This window comes from Gadus macrocephalus, chromosome 5 (assembly GCF_031168955.1).
Source record: "Gadus macrocephalus chromosome 5, ASM3116895v1".
In the NCBI taxonomy this organism is placed as follows: Eukaryota; Metazoa; Chordata; class Actinopteri; order Gadiformes; family Gadidae; genus Gadus; species Gadus macrocephalus.
This window is the reverse complement of record NC_082386.1, coordinates 18995243-19014169: the sequence shown is the minus strand read 5'-3', so window position 1 is coordinate 19014169 and position 18927 is coordinate 18995243. Positions and strand designations below refer to the sequence as shown.

Below are 18927 nucleotides of genomic sequence, written 5' to 3'. Positions count from 1 at the left end.
CGTCGCCTGCAAACACAACCCAAGCTATACCCCAGTCACATATAATCCATTACAGTTACAGTTCAGTGCTTAAGTGCTTGGTTCTTTGAACAAGACAAAAAAATAAATAAAGAAAAAAAATGCTTCTGCACCAAGAAAGCATTGAAGCTAAAACAAGGTCGCTTTTATACACATTTTTCACTTCTGTTATAATCCGAGTTCTGTTCTAATCCGACATTACTGGAATGTTCTCAAGCCTCCTTAGTCATCCCCCTTCTCAATGACCAACTGTGCACCGCGCAGCCCCAACAAGTCCATGTCCGTTTAAACCGCTCCCTCCAAGAAGGGGAACCGGTCGGGCGAGTCCTAACCAGGCATGTCGACGAGACATTGTGGCTTCACGGACGACCCACGCACCTTGATGTGGCCGCCCTCAAACTCGTACGGGTAGCGGCAGTCGATGACGATCAGATGCTCCACCAGCTCGCTGAACTGGCCGTTTATCGCCATCGCCATCTGAGGACCCGAGAAAGGACAGGCGTTAGACATCTAAAGAATTATATTCTATTAAAAAAATACAAAAAGGATAAAAAGACGGGAGAGTTTCAGCGTCGACGGTGGGGACCGCGCTCTCACCGTTTCTGGGGTGATGTACTTCAGGTCCTGGTGCTTCCCATCAACGGTGGGCATGGCCAGGGCCTGAGCAGGACGCAAGGACACAGACCATAATAAGACTCCAGTCAAGCTACAAATGTACAGTAGCGTCATTGTGTCACGAAGGACAGAAAGGGGAGGCCAGCATGAAGCAGTGCCTCGTGGGGCTGCTGGATTATGAAAAAAATAATCATAATCACGATTCAAACGATAATTTTTGAGTTTGAATTATTCAGCCTGTCTCTCCCAAAAAGCACTTTGTAACTGAGAACTATGAAATGTCGCCTTAAAAAAATATTACAAAATTGTCAAAAAGAACATGTTAAAACCTAAATAATGCAGATATGTAACCCGCTGTTAAAAAAGAAAAAAAATGAGGCAACAGTTGCTTGGTAACTAATTAACTCGCAACGGCTTCTTTGATTTTTAACAGAACCAAGTGCAACAGAGCTTTTATTAGCGGGCCAAGTCTGGTCGCCGGGGGCAACCGCTACAGTTGAGGCTGGGCAAGCGACGGGCGACCGTTGCATTAAGAACGGAAGAAGAGGGTGACCACCGCGGAGACGCGTCTGTTCTGGGTACCTTGGTGAAGTCTCCGATGAGGTCAGTGGAGGAGTCCTGCTCGTCCAGCAGTCTCTCGATGTCCGAGGTCTGGCAGAAGGACTTGGACCTCTGGAGCAGTCCGGTCTGGAGGGGGGGGGGGGGGAGAGAGAGGAGAGGGGGGAGGGGGGCGTGAGGTCCTGCTGCTTCTAAAACAAAACTGCACTAGAAGACCTTGAATAACAAGTAGCTCTACAAAACGGTGTGCATCGACTTAGAATAAGGCACCGGCGACTAAAATCTATAAAAATAAGACAACCATCTCAAATAACGAATAACGTAGAAGATTAAAGATGCACAATAAAAAAAAAAAAGGCACAACATTTTGGAATGCTAGGATCCAAATCAAACGGGGGGAGGGGGTCGTACCATGCGGGGCGACTCTGCGTCGGGGCTGGCCGCCAGGCTCCGCCTCCTCTTGACGCAGACGGGCGTGTACTCGTCCCGCGGACACTCGGACCGCTTCACGGGGAGCCGGGCCCCCGAGTGGCGGGACACGGGGCTCGGCATGGAGGGGGAGCGGAACAGGCCGCGCGGCCGACAGCGAATCACAGGCTGCGGAATCCCAAAAAAAAAAAAAAAAAAAACAGTTCACAAGTCTGTCCTGAAGTCCAACCACAAGACAAAATGGTGGTCATCTGGTTAAAGATTGGAAGTATGCTAGGACCGTGCGATTGTTTGACCCGATTTCTGGGTCAAACGATCTCTGAAAAGATTCTTTTTTTATTGTTATTTTTAAGCACATTGGTTTTTATTCATTAAATGTTTTATAGAAATTACTGAAAACATATTTATACATTATTTTGCATTTTAACATTTTGCGTAATCAAGGGGATATATTTTAAAGTTCTCCGTGTGTTCATCTCAGTTTAAAGTTTTTTTTGGCTGAGAGATGCTGAATAAATGCATCATGTTTTCAAACCCAAAAATAATCACGATTTCAATATTGACCAAAATAACAGTGCTGATTTTTTTCCCGAATCAACCAGTTAACCGACATCGTCCTTACCGAGTCGTCCGCCATCTTGTCAGCCACCAGCGGCGCCGTCAGCAGGCTGGCCATCCCGAGAGGCATGCCCGCGTCGCCCTGGAAACCAAACGCAACAAACAGTCAGTCGGGGTCAGAGCTCGGCAGTTCGCAACCGCCTCGTTACAGCGCCGCGAGACGCCAACGCCGCCGCGGGAACCCGGGTTCGAGCGCTTCCGACGGCTCACCTCTGCGCTCTCGTCGTACACGTCCAGGAAGCCGTCGTCCTCCTCGTAGTCGTGGTTACCGGCGGAGCCCGCCAGGGAGGTGCGGCGCACGAACACGGGGCTGGAGTCATAGCCGGGGGACTCCAGGCGCTGGGGCGGGGTGGGGGAGAGCTGGGGGGGGGGGGGGAGACGCAGACCAGTTAAGGCACGTTTAGAAATAAAAAGTTACAGGGGAGGTAGTCATCAGGTCTCGGTACCGCCCCGCGGTGTCCGGTCTTGACGCAGGGTCGCAGTACGGGGTCAAGGTATCGGGTTTGGGTACCAGGTCGTAGTACCCGATTATGGCATCAGGTCTCGGTACAAGCCCGCGATAACCGCTCTTGATACCGGGTCACAATACCAGGGCGTAATAAAAGGGTCTGGGTACCAGGGTCACCATCAGGTCGCGGTACCAGGGTCTGGGTACCAGGGTCACCATCAGGTCGCGGTACCAGGGTCTGGGTACCAGGGTCTGGGTACCAGGTCACGTGGCGGCGGGGACTCACCATGAGTTCGGGGGCGGAGTTGGGCCGGCGGGCGAAGGCCTCCTTGAACTGGACGCCGTGGGCGGAGCGGGCGCGGCAGCGGGACACCGGCCTGTTGGGCTTCTTGAACTCAAAGCCCTCCTGCTGCACGGGGAGTGGGGAGACACGCTGGGTTAGTCAACGCGGCCGGGGAGACCCTGGGAGCTCCAGCAGGAGCCGGCGACGACAAGACGCTGAATACCGTCCACGCTGAGACGCCAGCCTGGAGAACTCCGTTAAGCGAGGGTTTAACCTCAGAGACCGGCTACTACTGCCGACATAAACAATGCCGTCGTTACGGCAACGGATGACCAAAGTTCCGGAAGAATACGGAGCGCACGGAAGTTTACAAAAAAATTCAACTGTTTACATCTAGCGGGATTACCCGTTATACGAAAAAACTCAAATGGAAGGTCAACCGTTTTCACATTGAAAATCATCGGCCTAGCCCGTTTGAATTGTTATATAAAATATATTAAAATAAAAAAATATAAATAAAAAAATATAAATAAAAAAATGCTGAAGAAGTATGTCAACGTCGCATGCTAACACGGCAGGCTAACGTGGCGTGCTAACGCAGCAGGCTAACACGGAAGGCTAACCAGCAGGCTAACGCGGCAGACCAACGCGGCAGGCTAACGCGGCGTGCCAAACTCCGCATGTTAACCAGCAGGCTAACGCGGCGCGCCAACGCAGCAGGCTAACCCACCTCTGGGATGTTCTCCTTCTCAGGGTGGCCGTCGCCGGGCGTCAGCGGGGCGAACACCCCGAAGCGCTTCGGGTCGGGCGCCTGCCCCCGCAGCTCTGGGCTGAAGCTGAGGAACTGGACCTGGGAGGGGGGGGGAGACAAAGAGGAGGGGGTGAGACGGAGAGGAGGGGGTGAGAGGTGTCGGGGTCCCATGAACCCGGTGACATCCCACAACCTGGACCACCCGGGATCTGTTCCGTGTTTGACCTCCGGATCAAAGCTTCTGGGCTCCGACCCCATTGTCCACAGGCTACCTGTAGGCCTCCCCACACAGGACTCCCCCTCCCCAAACAGGACCCCCTACTAACACTGGACCCCCCCCACTCCCCAAGCAGAACCCACTCCTCCCTAAACGCAAGACCCCCCCCCCCTCCCTCCAAAGCATTGGCTGCTGAAGGCCATGCATATGAGAGGCTGGAGCCACCAAATCACTTTATATTATCACTTTCACTTTCGTATTATATTTTATAATACGCATTTCTGCAGGGATGGGCTGGAGGGCCAACGGTGTGAAAACTAAAACATTACCATTTTCTCTTGTGTCGAGCCCCTTAATTATCTGGTAGGTTATCTTATGGTGCTATTGTGAGGATTGATGGGTCGATTCTACAGTCAGGGGGATCTACTTACAGGCAACGACTGGATTCTGCGAATGGGCATCTTCCTGTGAGGGGGAGGGGAGAAGAGGGCAGGTTAGCATAGGATCAATAAACACCTTGGATCGGTGACCTCATTGATTCACCTCCCCAGGGTGGCCGTGGCTCCGATCAATACGGGCCGATCCCAACTAACGGTCAACGGCGTCGGGAGGGGAACAACGTACCCGTTGATGACGTTGCTGGACTTCTGGATGGCCCTTTCAAACCTGGAGGCAGAGGGGCAATTAAGGGGTCGTTAGGGAGCGGCCAATGGGGAGGCGGAAGAAACATTGAGTCAATAAGAACACAAGACAAAAAAAAAAATCAACAAATAAGTAAAATAGAAATAAAAATAAATAAGGGACGAAGCGTTCTTTGAAGGGACTGCGGGGGCGAAACGGGAAGGAAGTGTGTTCTACAGGTCGTAAACTAATGAAACGAGCAACTAGCCGACGCTGGGCAAACACCACACAGGGGGGAGCAGGGTGGGGGGGGGGGGGGGAGGGGAAGAGGAAGTGGGATTCAACACTGGTTGACCGGATCCCTTAACAAAGCGGGGCAGGGGGGTCATTAAACAAGGTAGCAGTGCCCACCTGTATGCAAAACACCTCGCTGAAGTGTGTACCGAGTACGGGGGAGGGGGGGGGGGGCTGTCGACCGGTCGACCATATGCCGACCGCTCTGACGCCAGCTACCCCCTTCACCGTGAGCAGAGCCCTTTGTTCGGTGGTGGAGGAGGAGGAGGTGGTGGTGGTGTGGTGGGGGCGCCTCATTCTATACAAGGCCCGAGCAGGGAGGGAGAGGGGGGGGGCTGGTCTCAATTCTATAGCCCTGGCATAGAGCGAACTAAAGCAACCCCCCCCCCCCCCCCCTCTCATACCCACAACGCCAAATGCACCATTGAAGAAAGCTCCCAGCACACAGCGAGAAGTGTGCCCAGCACCAACCCCCCTCTTCAGCAGCCCCCACCCCGACCCCCAGCCAGGGAACAGCTGTAACAAGAGCTGCCAAGGGGGGTTGTGCGTAGGGCTCCGGAGGAACTTCAGACAGCTGACGGGGCAGATGTCTGCTACCAATCAGCTCAGATAAGACGGGGGTGTGAGTGAGAGAGGACACCCAAGATTACGCAGGCGAGGTGCCCTGTCAGCCCGGCCCAGACAGTAAAGTTCAAACACACTGATTTAAGATAATTGGGAGACATAACGACCCTTCTGCCCCGGCAACGCGTTACGGTTGTATTGATCCGAGTGTCGAAAGTTAAAGCTGCTAGATATAATTTAAAGTATCCAATAAAAAAATATGTTTACGTCAGCAACAGTAGTCGACCAATCACATAGCGGCATTTACAGCCCGCTGTGAATCCTCCTCCATGTTCGGACATGGAGACACTCATTCAGATCAGATGATTGAAAATAGGCGGCAAAAATCCTCCACACACATCCCCATCATCCGCCGGAACCCATGACAGCCAACCGACACCGACACAAAGAAAGTTAATCACAGATATAGATGAATCTTAATCTGATGATCCCTGGTTAATCTTCTTATCAGAGATGAGCGACGAAGGCATTTTTTCTGCCAACGGTTGCAGCACCAAGTAATCCCAGTGAGTCAGGGAGAGGGGGAGACGGGGGGGAGGGGGAGATGGGGGAGGCCCCTGGGTGCTAGATCCATGCTGGGGGGCCCCGGCAGAGTGGGAGTGGGGGGGGGGGGGGGGGGGGTAATTGGGGACAGACAATAGATGAGCACTGGTACTCACGTCTCCTCCATATCTAAGGCGTCCATGGGGCTTGGGGAGTCCATGCAAAGACCTGCGGAGCAGATATGGAGATTTAGATAAAATAACCAAGAAATAGTACCAAACCAACTACTAAAGCAGAATTCGTAATTTAGACACTAATAAAAACGAGCCACCGTCGGTGGATCTAACACGTCCATGTAGTCAACCACAAAACACATGACCTCATGCGCTGGTGGTAGACCAGTGATCATGACAACAGTTCAATTAGCAACAGCGTGAAGATGCTCATGGGAACCGGCGCTATGCGTGACCTATATCCGCTGACGGGAGACAATGCGGTCATTCTTTTCGCGGGAGCTCACCGGCGTCAGAGGAGACGTCAGAGGCGAACGAGGGGACCTTCATCAGGGGTCCGGGTCTGTCCCTCTTCGGTGTGTCACACAACCTGTATAACAAAAAAACACAACTCCTGGATCAGTGACATCGAATCAACACTCACGGCGCTAAATCGATTAATAAGACGCGTCTACGTTTCTGATACAGAGACACACGTAATGCTATGCCATGGATTGTTCATTTCGCTTTCACATAAGGTTAAATAAAGCTATTCTTGCTTACCCGCCAAGCCCGCCTAGATGATCCATAGTGAAGGCCAGGTTGGTGACGGGGGAGAGGACGGCGGTGGAGGGGCTGAAGAAGAGGTTCTTGGTGCAGGTCTTTGTGTTCTGGTCGCTCATGGTGGCGAACCCATGCAGGTGGTCGGGCCTGCGGTTCACCGGGGTACCGACCGGACTCGTGTTGAGGTCCGAATCCATTTCTAGGAGTATTGGTCGAATCCCACGGATGCTGTAAGCGCGGTCGGGAAAAAACAATACGGGCTTTGTCGGTACAGGGGGATGCGAGGTGGTCCAGACCTAAGGTCGACCCGGAAGACGAGCTCAAAAGATCATCCGAGCCCCAGAAAACCACCCGAAACGTCGACGCGATGTTCTGTTCTGAGTCGACCCCCTCCGTGCGAGCTGAGCCCTGCTTTTAGGCTTTCTTACTACAAATCCCGCATCGCTGTGTGTGTTTGTGTCGGAGAGCTGAGCGACAGCGGTCCGACTGGCTGACAGGCTACGTGTATGTGGGACAGAAAACTCTGAGGCCTACGCGGATTGTATTTATGTTCAAAATAGCAGCTAAGCGGCGCCAATCCTCTGGCCAATGGGCGACGTCCTTACATCGAGCTGTCCAATCAGAGCCGTGGGCTCTCCGCTTGTTGTTCTTCTCCGGATGAAGAAGGGCGGGGCGGACGTGACGAAGGTACCGCTGGGCATCAGTAATCTTTGTTCTGTTTTATTTTCATACTTTGATAATCGTTGCAGTGTGAATTTGTTCTAATCTGTGTTCATGTTATTAAGCATATGCATAAAAAAATAACCGTCTAGCAAATAATTAAATACTTCTGAAACGTGTTAAGTCATATAAAGTGAATATTTGCATACTAAAAGGCATACAATACTTAAATATGTGCAACAGTTAGAATTTATAAAGATTTTTGTTTACAATAGTGTAACCTGCAACATTTGTTGTAACTGTCATTCAAATGAAATCTTTAAGTCATAAGATAAAGGTTTATAACGTCAGTATGGGATTCTTCCACACTAGGCGTATGACCCCATTACAAGCAGGCCATTTTTATATTCCAAATACATCTTTGGAAGTAAAAAACGGACAAGTTGAGAGTATCCAATGTTTCCCCTTTCTTCGTTTTTGCTGTTCCCTACAAACCCATGAGCAGCACATTGTAGCCAGGGGTCACGGCAACCCTTCTTCCTCCCCCATCAACCGACTCACACAAAAGGGGGGGGAAACCTTTAACCGGAGAGTAGAATGGAAGCAAAACATTTAAGAGACATTTAACGCCATAACTCCTCTCCCTCTCTTCCTCCATTTAGCTGTGTTGACCTCCCAAGTGAACGAATGAACTCGATGCAAGGAGCAGAAAATGGTGGTGCGTTGCCCAGTATGGTAGACGCATACAGTTGTATGGTGTAGTCCAGTATCAACTTTCTTTCTCAGCAGATGTACCTACCTACCTTATAATCAGTTTATCCAGAACCAGAATATGCTCAATAGGCCTATTGATGGCTTTAGTAAAAGTAAAAGTATTCTAGTGGGCAACAAAGACCCCGCATCCTAGTGAATAGAAATGAAACATGCATTGGGGAAGAGATCATGAAATGTTTTAAACATGCTACTTTGAACAGTTACATTAACAGCTGACCTTAACTACACCAACATGTATAACCACACAACTACACACCTTAACTACACAAACATGTGTACTTAACTACACCAACATGTGTAACCACACAACTACACACCTTAATCACACAAACATGTGTAGTGAAACCTTCCTTTAGGAAGTAGCAGAGCCCACAAGTGGTTAGCTTCCAAGCTAAACTGCACTATTGTCCACAAACACTCTTACACAAAGACTCACAATAGGTCACTGTGTCATCACATTGGTGCATCTTGAAACCTGCCCTAGTTGGAGTCCCAGCCAGTCCCCGCAGAGAGAGCGTGTTTGTACAGACGTATGGATAATTACAGGCCGATGGGCCGGTGTCTAACGAGTTGGACCAGCCGGCCCTGGGTGGCTGGGCGTTGGGAGATCATCCTTCTTCGTCAACACGCTTCAGGGTTGTCACAGACATGTTGCTCTCCCTCTGCAGCTGTAAACCTCCAGAAATGCAAAAAGGCCAGGATATGCATTATAACACAAGCCGGTTAAACTCATCATTACTGAAATATTCACTTGGATTAGCAACGCAAAGGCTATTTTTGACACGCACGCACACACACACACACACACACACACACACACACACACACACACACACACACACACACACACACACACACACACACACACACACACACACACACACACACACACACAAAATTATCAAATAGTTTAAGTTGAATAATACAATGTAATCATATCCACACTCTCCTCTAGTCTCTAATAAAGGTTCTGTTTTGCAGAATAGTGTTATATGTTATAAAGGACACTGTTGTCATGTGTAATATCCATAATAGTATAAAAGTTTTTGATGTTTAACTGGTGGTTTAATCCCCTCTTCGGTCACGTGAACTGGAATGCTAGTGGAAAACATCATTTGCAGAAGATTTCAGACACACAGTCCCTTAAAGAACGATTTAGGTTCTGCACATGAACCTAGTATGAATGTAGAGCTGGTTTAAAGATCAACTACCAATCAATGGGTCATTCTAGATGACACAATATTCTTGATTATCACTACGATATAAGATAAGACGGGGGAGAACCCACAATAATAATCATGATCAGTGGTAAAAGGCGACTCCAGGTCATATGTTCTTCCACAATTGGAAGAAAATGCAAATGTCCTTGTTAGCTAACCCTGGTGGGGAGCGGAGCCGTTAGCTTATCTAAGCGCTAGCATTAGGCGACAAAGGGCACAGGGGCTTCCGGTTGGCTGCAGGGCTTTGGGAAGCCGTGCTGCCCCCGCGCAGACCAGGGTGTGTACCCGCGCTACTGTCTCAGACCTGCCCTGTGATTGGTCGCTCTTTGTTGGCTGGAGGTATCTCCGAGGGATCGGCACAACAGAGGCAAATGTTCCTTAATGAACTCTCTGGTGAGATCGGGTCCCGTCCCCCCCCGCCTGAATGGGGACATGAATACGACGACGGGGGGGGGGGGGGGGGGGCAGGATCCAGCCTGGGACGAGCTCCCCCTGCACCCACACCCCCCGGTCTGCATTCCTCCACCCTCCAGCTCCTCCACCCCTCAGTCGAGAACACACATGCCCACACACTTTACACACAGAATATGCATGATGTGCATAATATGCATATCATGCAAACCATGCATGATATGCATGCATGGACATACGTAGCCAGAGGAGAAAAGGAGTGGGAAAAGTTATCTGGACACGTCACACACACACACACACACACACACACACACACACACACACACACACACACACACACACAGTCAGGTGCACACACTCAAACACATGGCCATGCACACACACACACACACACACACACACACACACACTCACACTCACACACAGCTTGACACTCAAACACTCACTCACACACAAACGCTGCCATGCAAGCAAGCACACACACACACATATACACAGAGACACACACAAACACACACAAACACAGCCAGGCGCACAGACTCACACACACACACACACACACACACATACACAGCAAGGCGCACAGACTCACACACACCAAAACACCCCCCCCCCCTCCACACACACACCTAGTAACTCATTGACATTCTCAAGTAGGCAAAGCTCTTCTACATAACCGTACTCACATGCCTCTGTTTCCTCCCACACATAGAACACACCCAAACTCAAACACACACACACACACACACACACACACACACACACACACACACACACACACACACACACACACACACACACACACACACACACACACACACACACACACACACACACACACACACACACCCTCAGCCTGGGTGTGTGCGTCTCTCAGCCTGACCTACTGAAGCGGATGGGAGGCAGGTGTGTGCACAGTGTGAACGTGCGTTGCACACGATCATAAGGAGGGCTATGGGACGCGGTGGTATTCAGGGAAACTGTCAAATATTGTACCTGCGACAGTGTGTCTGTAGTTCAGGAATACAATACAAATGAATGAATAAAAGTGTTTTTTTTATTACTTTTGTAATCTCGGGACCCACAAGACTGTTTTAGGTGTATTTTAGGCTGAACACTTTGAGCACAATGAATTCAGAGGCGCTGACAGGTAAGTGAGTGTTCTGTGTGACATCGGGCCGTGATGCACAACCTACAACTGCCTATCGCATTTCATTTGGGGCGCCATCCCATTAGTTTAGGAAAATACTTTCTACATCCAATGTGGCTGGTCATATAGTATATTATCAACAGTTTGCCATTCATCCCCCATAGTAATATGATATATCATCAACCGTTCCCCATTCATCACCATGGCTGGTCATATAGTATATTATCAACAGTTCATCACCATTCATTCATGATTCCTCCGGAATGATAGATGGGTACTTTATTTGTCCTGGGGTGACATTTAGGGTGTGCATATTTATACCCATTCACACATACATGTTAATGAGTGTGTGTGTGTGTGTGTGTGTGTGTGTGTGTGTGTGTGTGTGTGTGTGTGTGTGTGTGTGTGTGTGTGTGTGTGTGTGTGTGTGTGTGTGTGTGTGTGTGTATACCGGACTTGGGGGGGGGGGCCCATTTGAAGCTGATTGGTGACACAATGGGCTGGAGGGCTGAGGAAGCTTCACAACTCATCAATATAAAAGAAGGTGTGGAAGGAGAGAGAGCTGGCGACCGGCAGCCACCACCGCTGACAACGACGGGAGCAGCGAGGGACGGCTCGCTCCGGCCCTCAGCATTTGCATTTGTCTCATCTTGGAAAACGTGTTGAGGCTCCGTGATTTACATTGGCACCGGTGCCAACGGCACTGATTACCACGTCCACAGCGCCTGCTCAGGGCCCGCTTAAGGCCCAGTTATGGTTCCAACGTCGACGCAACGCAACGACCACGCAGACACTTCGACGCAGACGTTACCCTGTTTTGGTTTGTTACGTATTTTAAGGATGTAAGCTACCCACACATAGACCCAATGAAGCAGGACCAAACATATAAGCCGTAAATACCATACATAGCCACAAGGGGAGCAAGACCTTATTGGAGGCTGCTCCAGCCGCAGATAGCAGCACCTTTTGATATATGAAGAAGCCGAAGCCATTACGGCACCCCGGCCACGCCCACTAGGCCACGCCCACTTGACGGTCTCTACCTGTGCACGCGAGGTGGAGAGTGTCAGAGATTTTCAGCGACACCCGCGGACAGTCACGGGCCTCTGCCCGTGGCTGAAAGTAGCTAGAGTTATTTTCTCTCACACGTGTTCAACACGATTCCTAGACTTTCGTTCCATAGCCAGATACCATGCCGAAACATGCAGACTTTAACAATAAACTGAGTTAAAAGCAATCCCGGATTTTGAACCTTTCCTTGAAGAACTATGTAATAGGTTATAGTGAGCGGACCGATCACAGACCTCGATGCTGCGTCGCCATTTAAAAAAAAAAATTGGGAAGCGAACGTTAGGGCCCTTAAGGTGGACGCAAGGAGGGTCCGCAAGGACGTAACGGGTCCGTAAACCCCCTTGCGTTGCGTCGACGTGGAACCATAATTAAGCCTTTAGAGCTGAGCTATCACCCGCAGGCCCACAGACTGGACAAATGGGGGGGGGGGGGGGGGGAGACTTTAGGAGGAGGGGGAGGGAGACGCGTTCAGGAGGTGAGGAAGGCAGGAGAGGTGAGTTCAGAAGGGTTGGGAGGGTGAGAGAGGAGGGTAAAGGGAAGCTAGGAAGGAGGCGGGAGGGGAAGTTAGGAGGTGAGGAGGCGTTGGGAGGGGGCTTTGAGAGGGGAGGTAAGTTTCGTAGCGAGGGAGAGAGGGAGGGAGGGAGAGGGAGGGAGGGAGGAAGGACGTAGAGGTGAGATTAGGATGGGAGGGAGGGGGCTTTAGGGACGGTCGCTGAACCAAACCCCTGGATTGGGGTAGAACGCAAGACACACCTGGCCCTCTCTGAAACACATTCCTAGTTAATAGCGCTCATAAAGTAGACGGAGAGAGCTTTACTTATGTTTTAAAACCCTCCGCCGGGATATTTATGGCCTTGTTTAAATAGAAATTAATACAGATCTATCTTTCGTAACATCACAGTGATTGTCTTGTGTAATTCCCAGGAGGTTTAACGTTACAGCATCGGCTGAGATCTCAAAGCTTTCAGCAGCAGTAATCAGGCATAAAATATTGTGTATAAAGTTTTGTTCAACAGACCTATACGTACCATTTGGTTGTATAACTATGATTAGACTTTGTTGAATGGGCAATGTTAATAAAACTGTTAAATAATAATATCAATAATAAGAATGAGGAAGTTAGTTTAGAAGACAAAACAGCATTTCATGTAATGGTGCTTTTAACCAATAGATCCGTTTAATCATTGAACCTCTTCTAGGGATCCTTGTTACGATAGTTCCCAGTGTGTGTCCTCGTCCATGAAAGCATCTGCTCTGACTGGGTTGGTTCCTGGTATTCGTAGTATTTCTTATCTTCAACCTTTGTGACAGTTGGGCCGATCTGTTGACAAAATAAAAGCAGTTTCTCACGCTTGACGTCAAAGCTTCTGGCCGTTTCTGGCTGGTTTCTGGCTGGTTTCTGGCAGGGTCCACCAGTTTCCCCCTCATTGGACCGTAAATAGGCTTGACCCATTGATGTTGCTCTGGGAGATCAATATCTCAAATCCATCCCCCATCTATGACCGTAAACAAAGGCAAGGCCAATTACACCAAACTAAAACATGAAGCTATCGATGGTGAATCAACAGACACAACGTGGTCGTCTGTCTACTAAAATGTATCTCACACTTTCATTAGGAAAGCTTTGAATACTTTTTTTTCAGCGAGATCCTTTTTCTGTTTACAAGATCAATTCTGAATTCATTCCCACTCCAACCGCACACTCAGCGCCAAGACCCTCTCCCTGTCTCCCCCCCACCTCCCACACCGCCACCCTCCCCATCCACAGAGTCCAGAGCAGAATAGACGGCAGTAGACCACAGTAGAATAGAGTGTGTGAATGCAGGGGGGGTCTCCCTCCTGGAGCCCTTCTGTCCGGCGGTCCGACCTCACAGTTCATCCTCTATTGTTCTGCCAACCTCCGGGGCTCACCCCAAAACAAACTCCCCCAGGGAGGGGGAGCGGTCAACACACACACACACACGCACACACACACACACGCAAAGACATACACGCGCACACACAAACATGCGCAGACACACACACACACATGTGCAGACACCCACACGCGCACACACGCAAGCGCAGGAAGACATACAACCGCACACACACGCGCACACACACACACACACGTATACACACACGCATAGACACACACGGATGCACACCGCGTACACACACACACACACACCAACACACACACACACACACACACACACGCACAAGCACGCACGCACACACATGCACGCACGCACTCGGACACAGACTCAGACAACCACACAGACACATCTGCTCAGACGGCAGATGGACGACAACGCAGAGGGACGGACGACAGACCTGAGGCCTCTGGGCCGGCTTCCCTCCAGAAGAGACAAAGGGAGGGGGGGGGGGGGGAGGGGGGGAGGATAAGTGAGGAGAGAAGGGGGGAAGAGTAGAGAGCAACGGAGAGTACGTGAGGGGAGAGGAGAAGATGGGAGAGGACAGGTGAACACGAGAGAGGAAAGAGGAGAGAGGAGGGGGGGAGAGAGGAGGGGAGGAGAGAGGAGGGGGAGGAGAGAGGAGAGATCTCAGAGATTATAATGGAAGCGGTCGGGGGGTGAATCCGATTTATACAGCAGTAGAATGGACTGTGGAGCCCCCTACACACACCCACAACCCAGCCCAAAGCCGTGCAGAGTTGGTCTCAAATACGCAGATTTCGGGGAGGTTTTAAGCATAAATGAGGACCTTTAAAGAGAGAGACGCAGAATAAGACGAAGCGAGAGTTACATAATAGAGAAAGAGAACACGGACACACACAAATTCAACTCAAAACAGCTAGTGAAAACTCAGTAAGCATGGAAAGATATATATTATTTTAAAGCAATTATAGAAAATATCTAAGTGTGAGTGAATTGCAACATTATCCAATAGTTTAAGTTGAATAATACAATGTAATCATATCCACACTCTCCTCTAGTCTCTAATAAAGGTTTCTGTTTCGGACACTGTTGTCATGTGTAATATCCATAACAGCATAAATGTTTAGATGTTTAACTGGCGGTTTAATTGCCTCTTCCGTCACGTAAACTGGAATGCTAGTGGAAAACTGGAATTGACTTAAAGATCAATAAACTGTGTCTGTTTATCTTAGTAACTAGCTAAACCCGATTCCCCCAGCTGGATAGAAAACAGGGTTTAGCTAGTTAGTTAGAACGAAGGGTCTTTCTATCTGTCCATCCATCCATCTGTCCATCCATCCATCTGTCCATCCATCCATCCATCCATCCATCCATCCATCCATCTATCTAACTTACCGCTATATAGCTATATCTCTAACTAGCTGGTTAGGAGCTGGTTAGGCATCTCAGGGCTGGGACACTGACTAGCTATCAGCGACAGTGTTCATGTCAGCTTGCTGAGTGAACAGTGGAGCCAGGGGGAGACGTTGATCTCAGCTGGGTCTGGGGCGGGTAGGGGGGGGTGATGCCATGTGATAATTAGGAGCGTGTGTGGGATCGTTTGGTCGGGTCTAGCTCATTGTTAGGCTGTGTGATTAATCCCCCCCAGGCCAGCATGAAGACCTGCCCTGGTCTCGATTAATATTTCATGGGTGACTTGCGCAAGATGTCCGGTGTGGAGGTAAATGTCAACTTCAATTACACCCAGTGCGTGCGCGCGTGCGTGTGCGTGTGTGTGTGTGTGTGTGTGTGTGTGTGTGTGTGTGTGTGTGTCTCTGTGGACAATGGTGTCCGTGTGCATCCAATATAGTGTGTCATGTAGCTTATGTATGAAGGCATATGTTCTGTGTGTGTGCGTGCGTGCGTGTATGTTGGTGTGTTTATGTGTATGGGTGTGCGTGCTTGCTTACGTGTATGTGTGTGTCTGTGTGCATGTATGCGTGCATGTGTGTGTGTGCATGTGTCTGTGTATATGTGTGTGTGTGTTTATGTGTGTGCGTGCTTCCATGCGTGTGTGTGTGTGTGTGTAGGTGCGTGCGTTTGTGCGTTTAGCTTAAATTCTGCATGAGTTAGCGGTTGGCAGCGGTTGGCTAGCCCATCTGTCAGGGCCCTCACGGCGGGGGGGGGGGGGGGGGGACTACTACACCAGGGCCCCCCCCCCCCCCCTTGAATCCTTAACAAGGTTGCAGTCCCTCAGGATTCACAGGTGACATGATCACATGGTCATGTGATGAAATTTAATTCGTTAGCTAACATGTATTTAAACATACATTTTATTTTAATGTATTATATTTCCCCCTCCCCTCAGGATGAGTCTCAGTCTCTCTCTCTCTCTCTCTCTCTCTCTCTCTCTCTCTCTCTCTCTCTCTCTCTCTCTCTCTCTCTCTCTCTCTCTCTCTCTCTCTCTCTCTCTCTCTCTCTCTCTCTCTCTCTCTCTCTCTCTCTCTCTCTCTCTCTCTCTCTCTCTCTCTCTCTCTCTCTCTCTCTCTCTCTCTCTCTCTGAATATCTACATTTAAGAATATTTATTTAGGCCTATACATTTTGTGGAATTGATGTTATAAAATCGTGTTGATATCATGAAACTATTATAAAATAGTCTAATAGCCTAACGAGCGTGATTATTATGCAATACGTAGCTGGCTACGTAGAGCTACACAAGTCTTCAAAGGTCTTCAAATAGGGTCCTCTAACGTTATAGAAGCTTGAGAGAAGATCCACAGGTTGGTTTCATTCCATCAAGTCATGATCCACACAAAGGGAACCTTACGGCTGGTTGCGTTGCGTTCAGCGCCGAGCTGATGAGAAGTAAATCACCGTTGTGATACAGCGCCCCCCTGTGGTCGTTAGCTGCCATTGTGCCGCATTCCAGTGGTCGGGACGGAACAGGAGCGCAGAAAACAGAAAGAGACGGACGGACTACCGACACTCACGTTACATGTGTCCACATAACGAACACTTATTGTAATAGATATTTATGTAAAATTAGAAAATCTATTTATGTTAATAACTGTATAAACTCTAGTTTGAAGAACGTACGGGGGTATAGCTCAGTGGTAGAGCATTTGACTGCAGATCAAGAGGTCCCTGGTTCAAATCCGGGTGCCCCCTCATTTAGACAAAAAAAGTTAATTTGAGTAAACAAAGTAAATCCTCAACTAAACTCATTCCCATTATCGTCGACGTAGTTGTAGAGATAATAAAAATCATATAGCGACACAAATATTCCAGGGCAACCCCTTAATGCTTCCAGAACCCACACATAAGAGTAATGTCTCGAAACATGTTCATATAACTATATAATCTGGCGGTAACAAATTAGTCTACAGTTTAACAAGCACAGCCGCACCAATGATCGCAAACAGCATAAACATAGACCGGACCAAAATAAAACTTTTGTTCTTACCTTCAAATCACTCTTCGTTAAAGCAGATGAAAACGTTGTAATGTACCGCTAGGTTAATGAATACGGGCCATGGCGATGGGCAAACACACAGGTAATTAACAAAGCTCATACAACCTCTGCGTTAGGATAATTCCTCGTCTGATTGGCTGTTTTGGCCTCTCTATCGCCCCTCAGTGGACGCTTACTTTACTGTAGTCATCGAGAATGCAGCCAGTTGAAACAGGTGAATACTTGTATTAATCTCAGAAAAAAGATATTAAGAATGAGACCATTTGAGACTAGATCTGTTTCCAGGCCATTTCTCGAGTGTCCTAGAAGTTTTAGCAATTGGGTTTATTAATTACATTTAGGACTGGGTGTAGCCCAGTGTTAATTTTGTCAGCTATTTTAGATTTAGTCTTAGTCTTTTCACGAAAATGCTCAATATATTTAGTCACATTTTAGTCATTGTTTTCCTTTGTAGTTTTAGTCTTGTTTTAGTCGACGAAAAGTCCTTACATTTTAGTCAACTTTTAGTCAAAATGTTTTCTCTTTTTAAACTAGTTCAATTAGGCTAACCCTATATAGGCTATATGGACACCTGCTAAGTTGTTCCACTCAAATAGAGTACTAAAGTGAAAACGTTACGTTGTCCTGGCAACCGGATTTTCAGTTCTAAACAACCGAACGAGAGATGGCGTTCTCCATTGCTTCCATGTGTTGTTTCTTTCAAAATTAAAATAAATCAATTTCAAGAGGTGAAAATCACTACCAATCGTAAAAATGTCGAGGCGTTCATGTATTCCCCTGGGGTATTAAAAGGAAAAGTTTGTAAACGTTCGTTTAGTTTAGTTTTTTTTTTAATATGAAGACAATCTATTCTCAATATTACTTACATCATTGGTAAAGCAAACTCACAAATCAATTCGCAAAAAGATTGTTCCTTTTCTATAAAAGGTTTGTGTGGCATAGGATTTCCCCTTGTTAATTTGGTTTGTGTAGAACCGAAAATCTGTTGCTCTCGAAACGTGACGTCAGCCTTCAAAACGATAGCTGGTAAATTGTGAAAAATGCATTAAACTGTAATCAGAAAACGCGGTCATATGCTATAAACCCTATAGTATCTTGGGTATAAAGGCTGGGACGAATTTCAAAGTCCACCTTATGTTGAAGTATAGACCGTGGCGATTCCCATTGAAACGAATAGCGCAGTGATTTTCTTCAAAACGAGAGCCGGTAAATTGTGAAAAATGAATTAAACTGTAATCAGACAACGCGGTTATATGCTATAGACCCTAGTATCTGTGGAATAAAAGCTGGGAAGAATTTCGAATCATGTACAATGCATAACGTTAGCTCATAGCTGAGTGGACCATACCTCCCGTTGCCAAGTCGTAGCTATAGGGTCCGTCCTATTTACTGGAGGAGTGAACAGTTGCATAAGAACCTTACGGGAGTGTACTGATTGGAAAATATCGTGCATTTTGAATGTCCAAATAGCACACCACTAACATTTTCGTCCTGTCTCGTCTCGTCAACGAAAACAAAATGACATTTCGTCATCGTTTTTATTATCACAGATCTATTTTTAGCTCGTCAACGTC

The 18927-nt window shown here is 48.4% G+C and overlaps 1 protein-coding gene, 1 long non-coding RNA gene and 1 other non-coding gene across 4 annotated transcripts; 1 reads left to right on the top strand and 2 right to left on the bottom strand.

Annotated features, from left to right (window-relative positions):
• Positions 1-219: 219 nt before the first annotated feature.
• Positions 220-7338, bottom strand: cdc25b (cell division cycle 25B). 2 transcript variants are annotated; one of them, XM_060051556.1, is made up of 13 exons: positions 6736-7338; positions 6480-6562; positions 6136-6187; positions 4562-4603; positions 4369-4402; positions 3700-3819; positions 2973-3092; positions 2449-2598; positions 2243-2320; positions 1603-1788; positions 1216-1320; positions 616-678; positions 220-495 (listed from the first exon to the last, which is right to left on the bottom strand). In XM_060051556.1, exons 1-13 carry the CDS (start codon positions 6930-6932, stop codon positions 346-348), a joined length of 1380 nt encoding a protein of 459 aa, XP_059907539.1. In that variant the 5' UTR covers positions 6933-7338; the 3' UTR covers positions 220-345. The 2 variants fall into 2 exon arrangements, with proteins under 2 accessions (XP_059907539.1, XP_059907538.1); XM_060051555.1 differs by having other exon boundaries at positions 2973-3095; positions 6736-7337.
• Positions 7339-13148: 5810 nt separating this feature from the next.
• On the bottom strand, positions 13149-17557 carry LOC132457461 (uncharacterized). The gene is made up of 2 exons (XR_009525656.1): positions 17345-17557; positions 13149-13342 (listed from the first exon to the last, which is right to left on the bottom strand). It is a non-coding gene; the product is annotated as an uncharacterized LOC132457461 (long non-coding RNA).
• Positions 16978-17049, top strand: trnac-gca (transfer RNA cysteine (anticodon GCA)). Its single transcript has one exon. It is a non-coding gene; the product is annotated as a tRNA-Cys (tRNA).
• Positions 17558-18927: the final 1370 nt, after the last annotated feature.

Bases quoted from the DNA above. Each gene is read 5' to 3' on its own strand.
- cdc25b (XM_060051555.1), bottom strand. From the start codon at position 6,932: ATGGATTCGGACCTCAACACGAGTCCGGTCGGTACCCCGGTGAACCGC. The intron at 6,188-6,479 runs GTGAGCTCCCGC...TCTGCTCCGCAG, and splicing joins TGACGTCTCCTCTGACGCCG to GTCTTTGCATGGACTCCCCA. The intron at 3,096-3,699 runs GTGGGTTAGCCT...CTCCCCGTGCAG, and splicing joins AGAAGGAGAACATCCCAGAG to CAGGAGGGCTTTGAGTTCAA.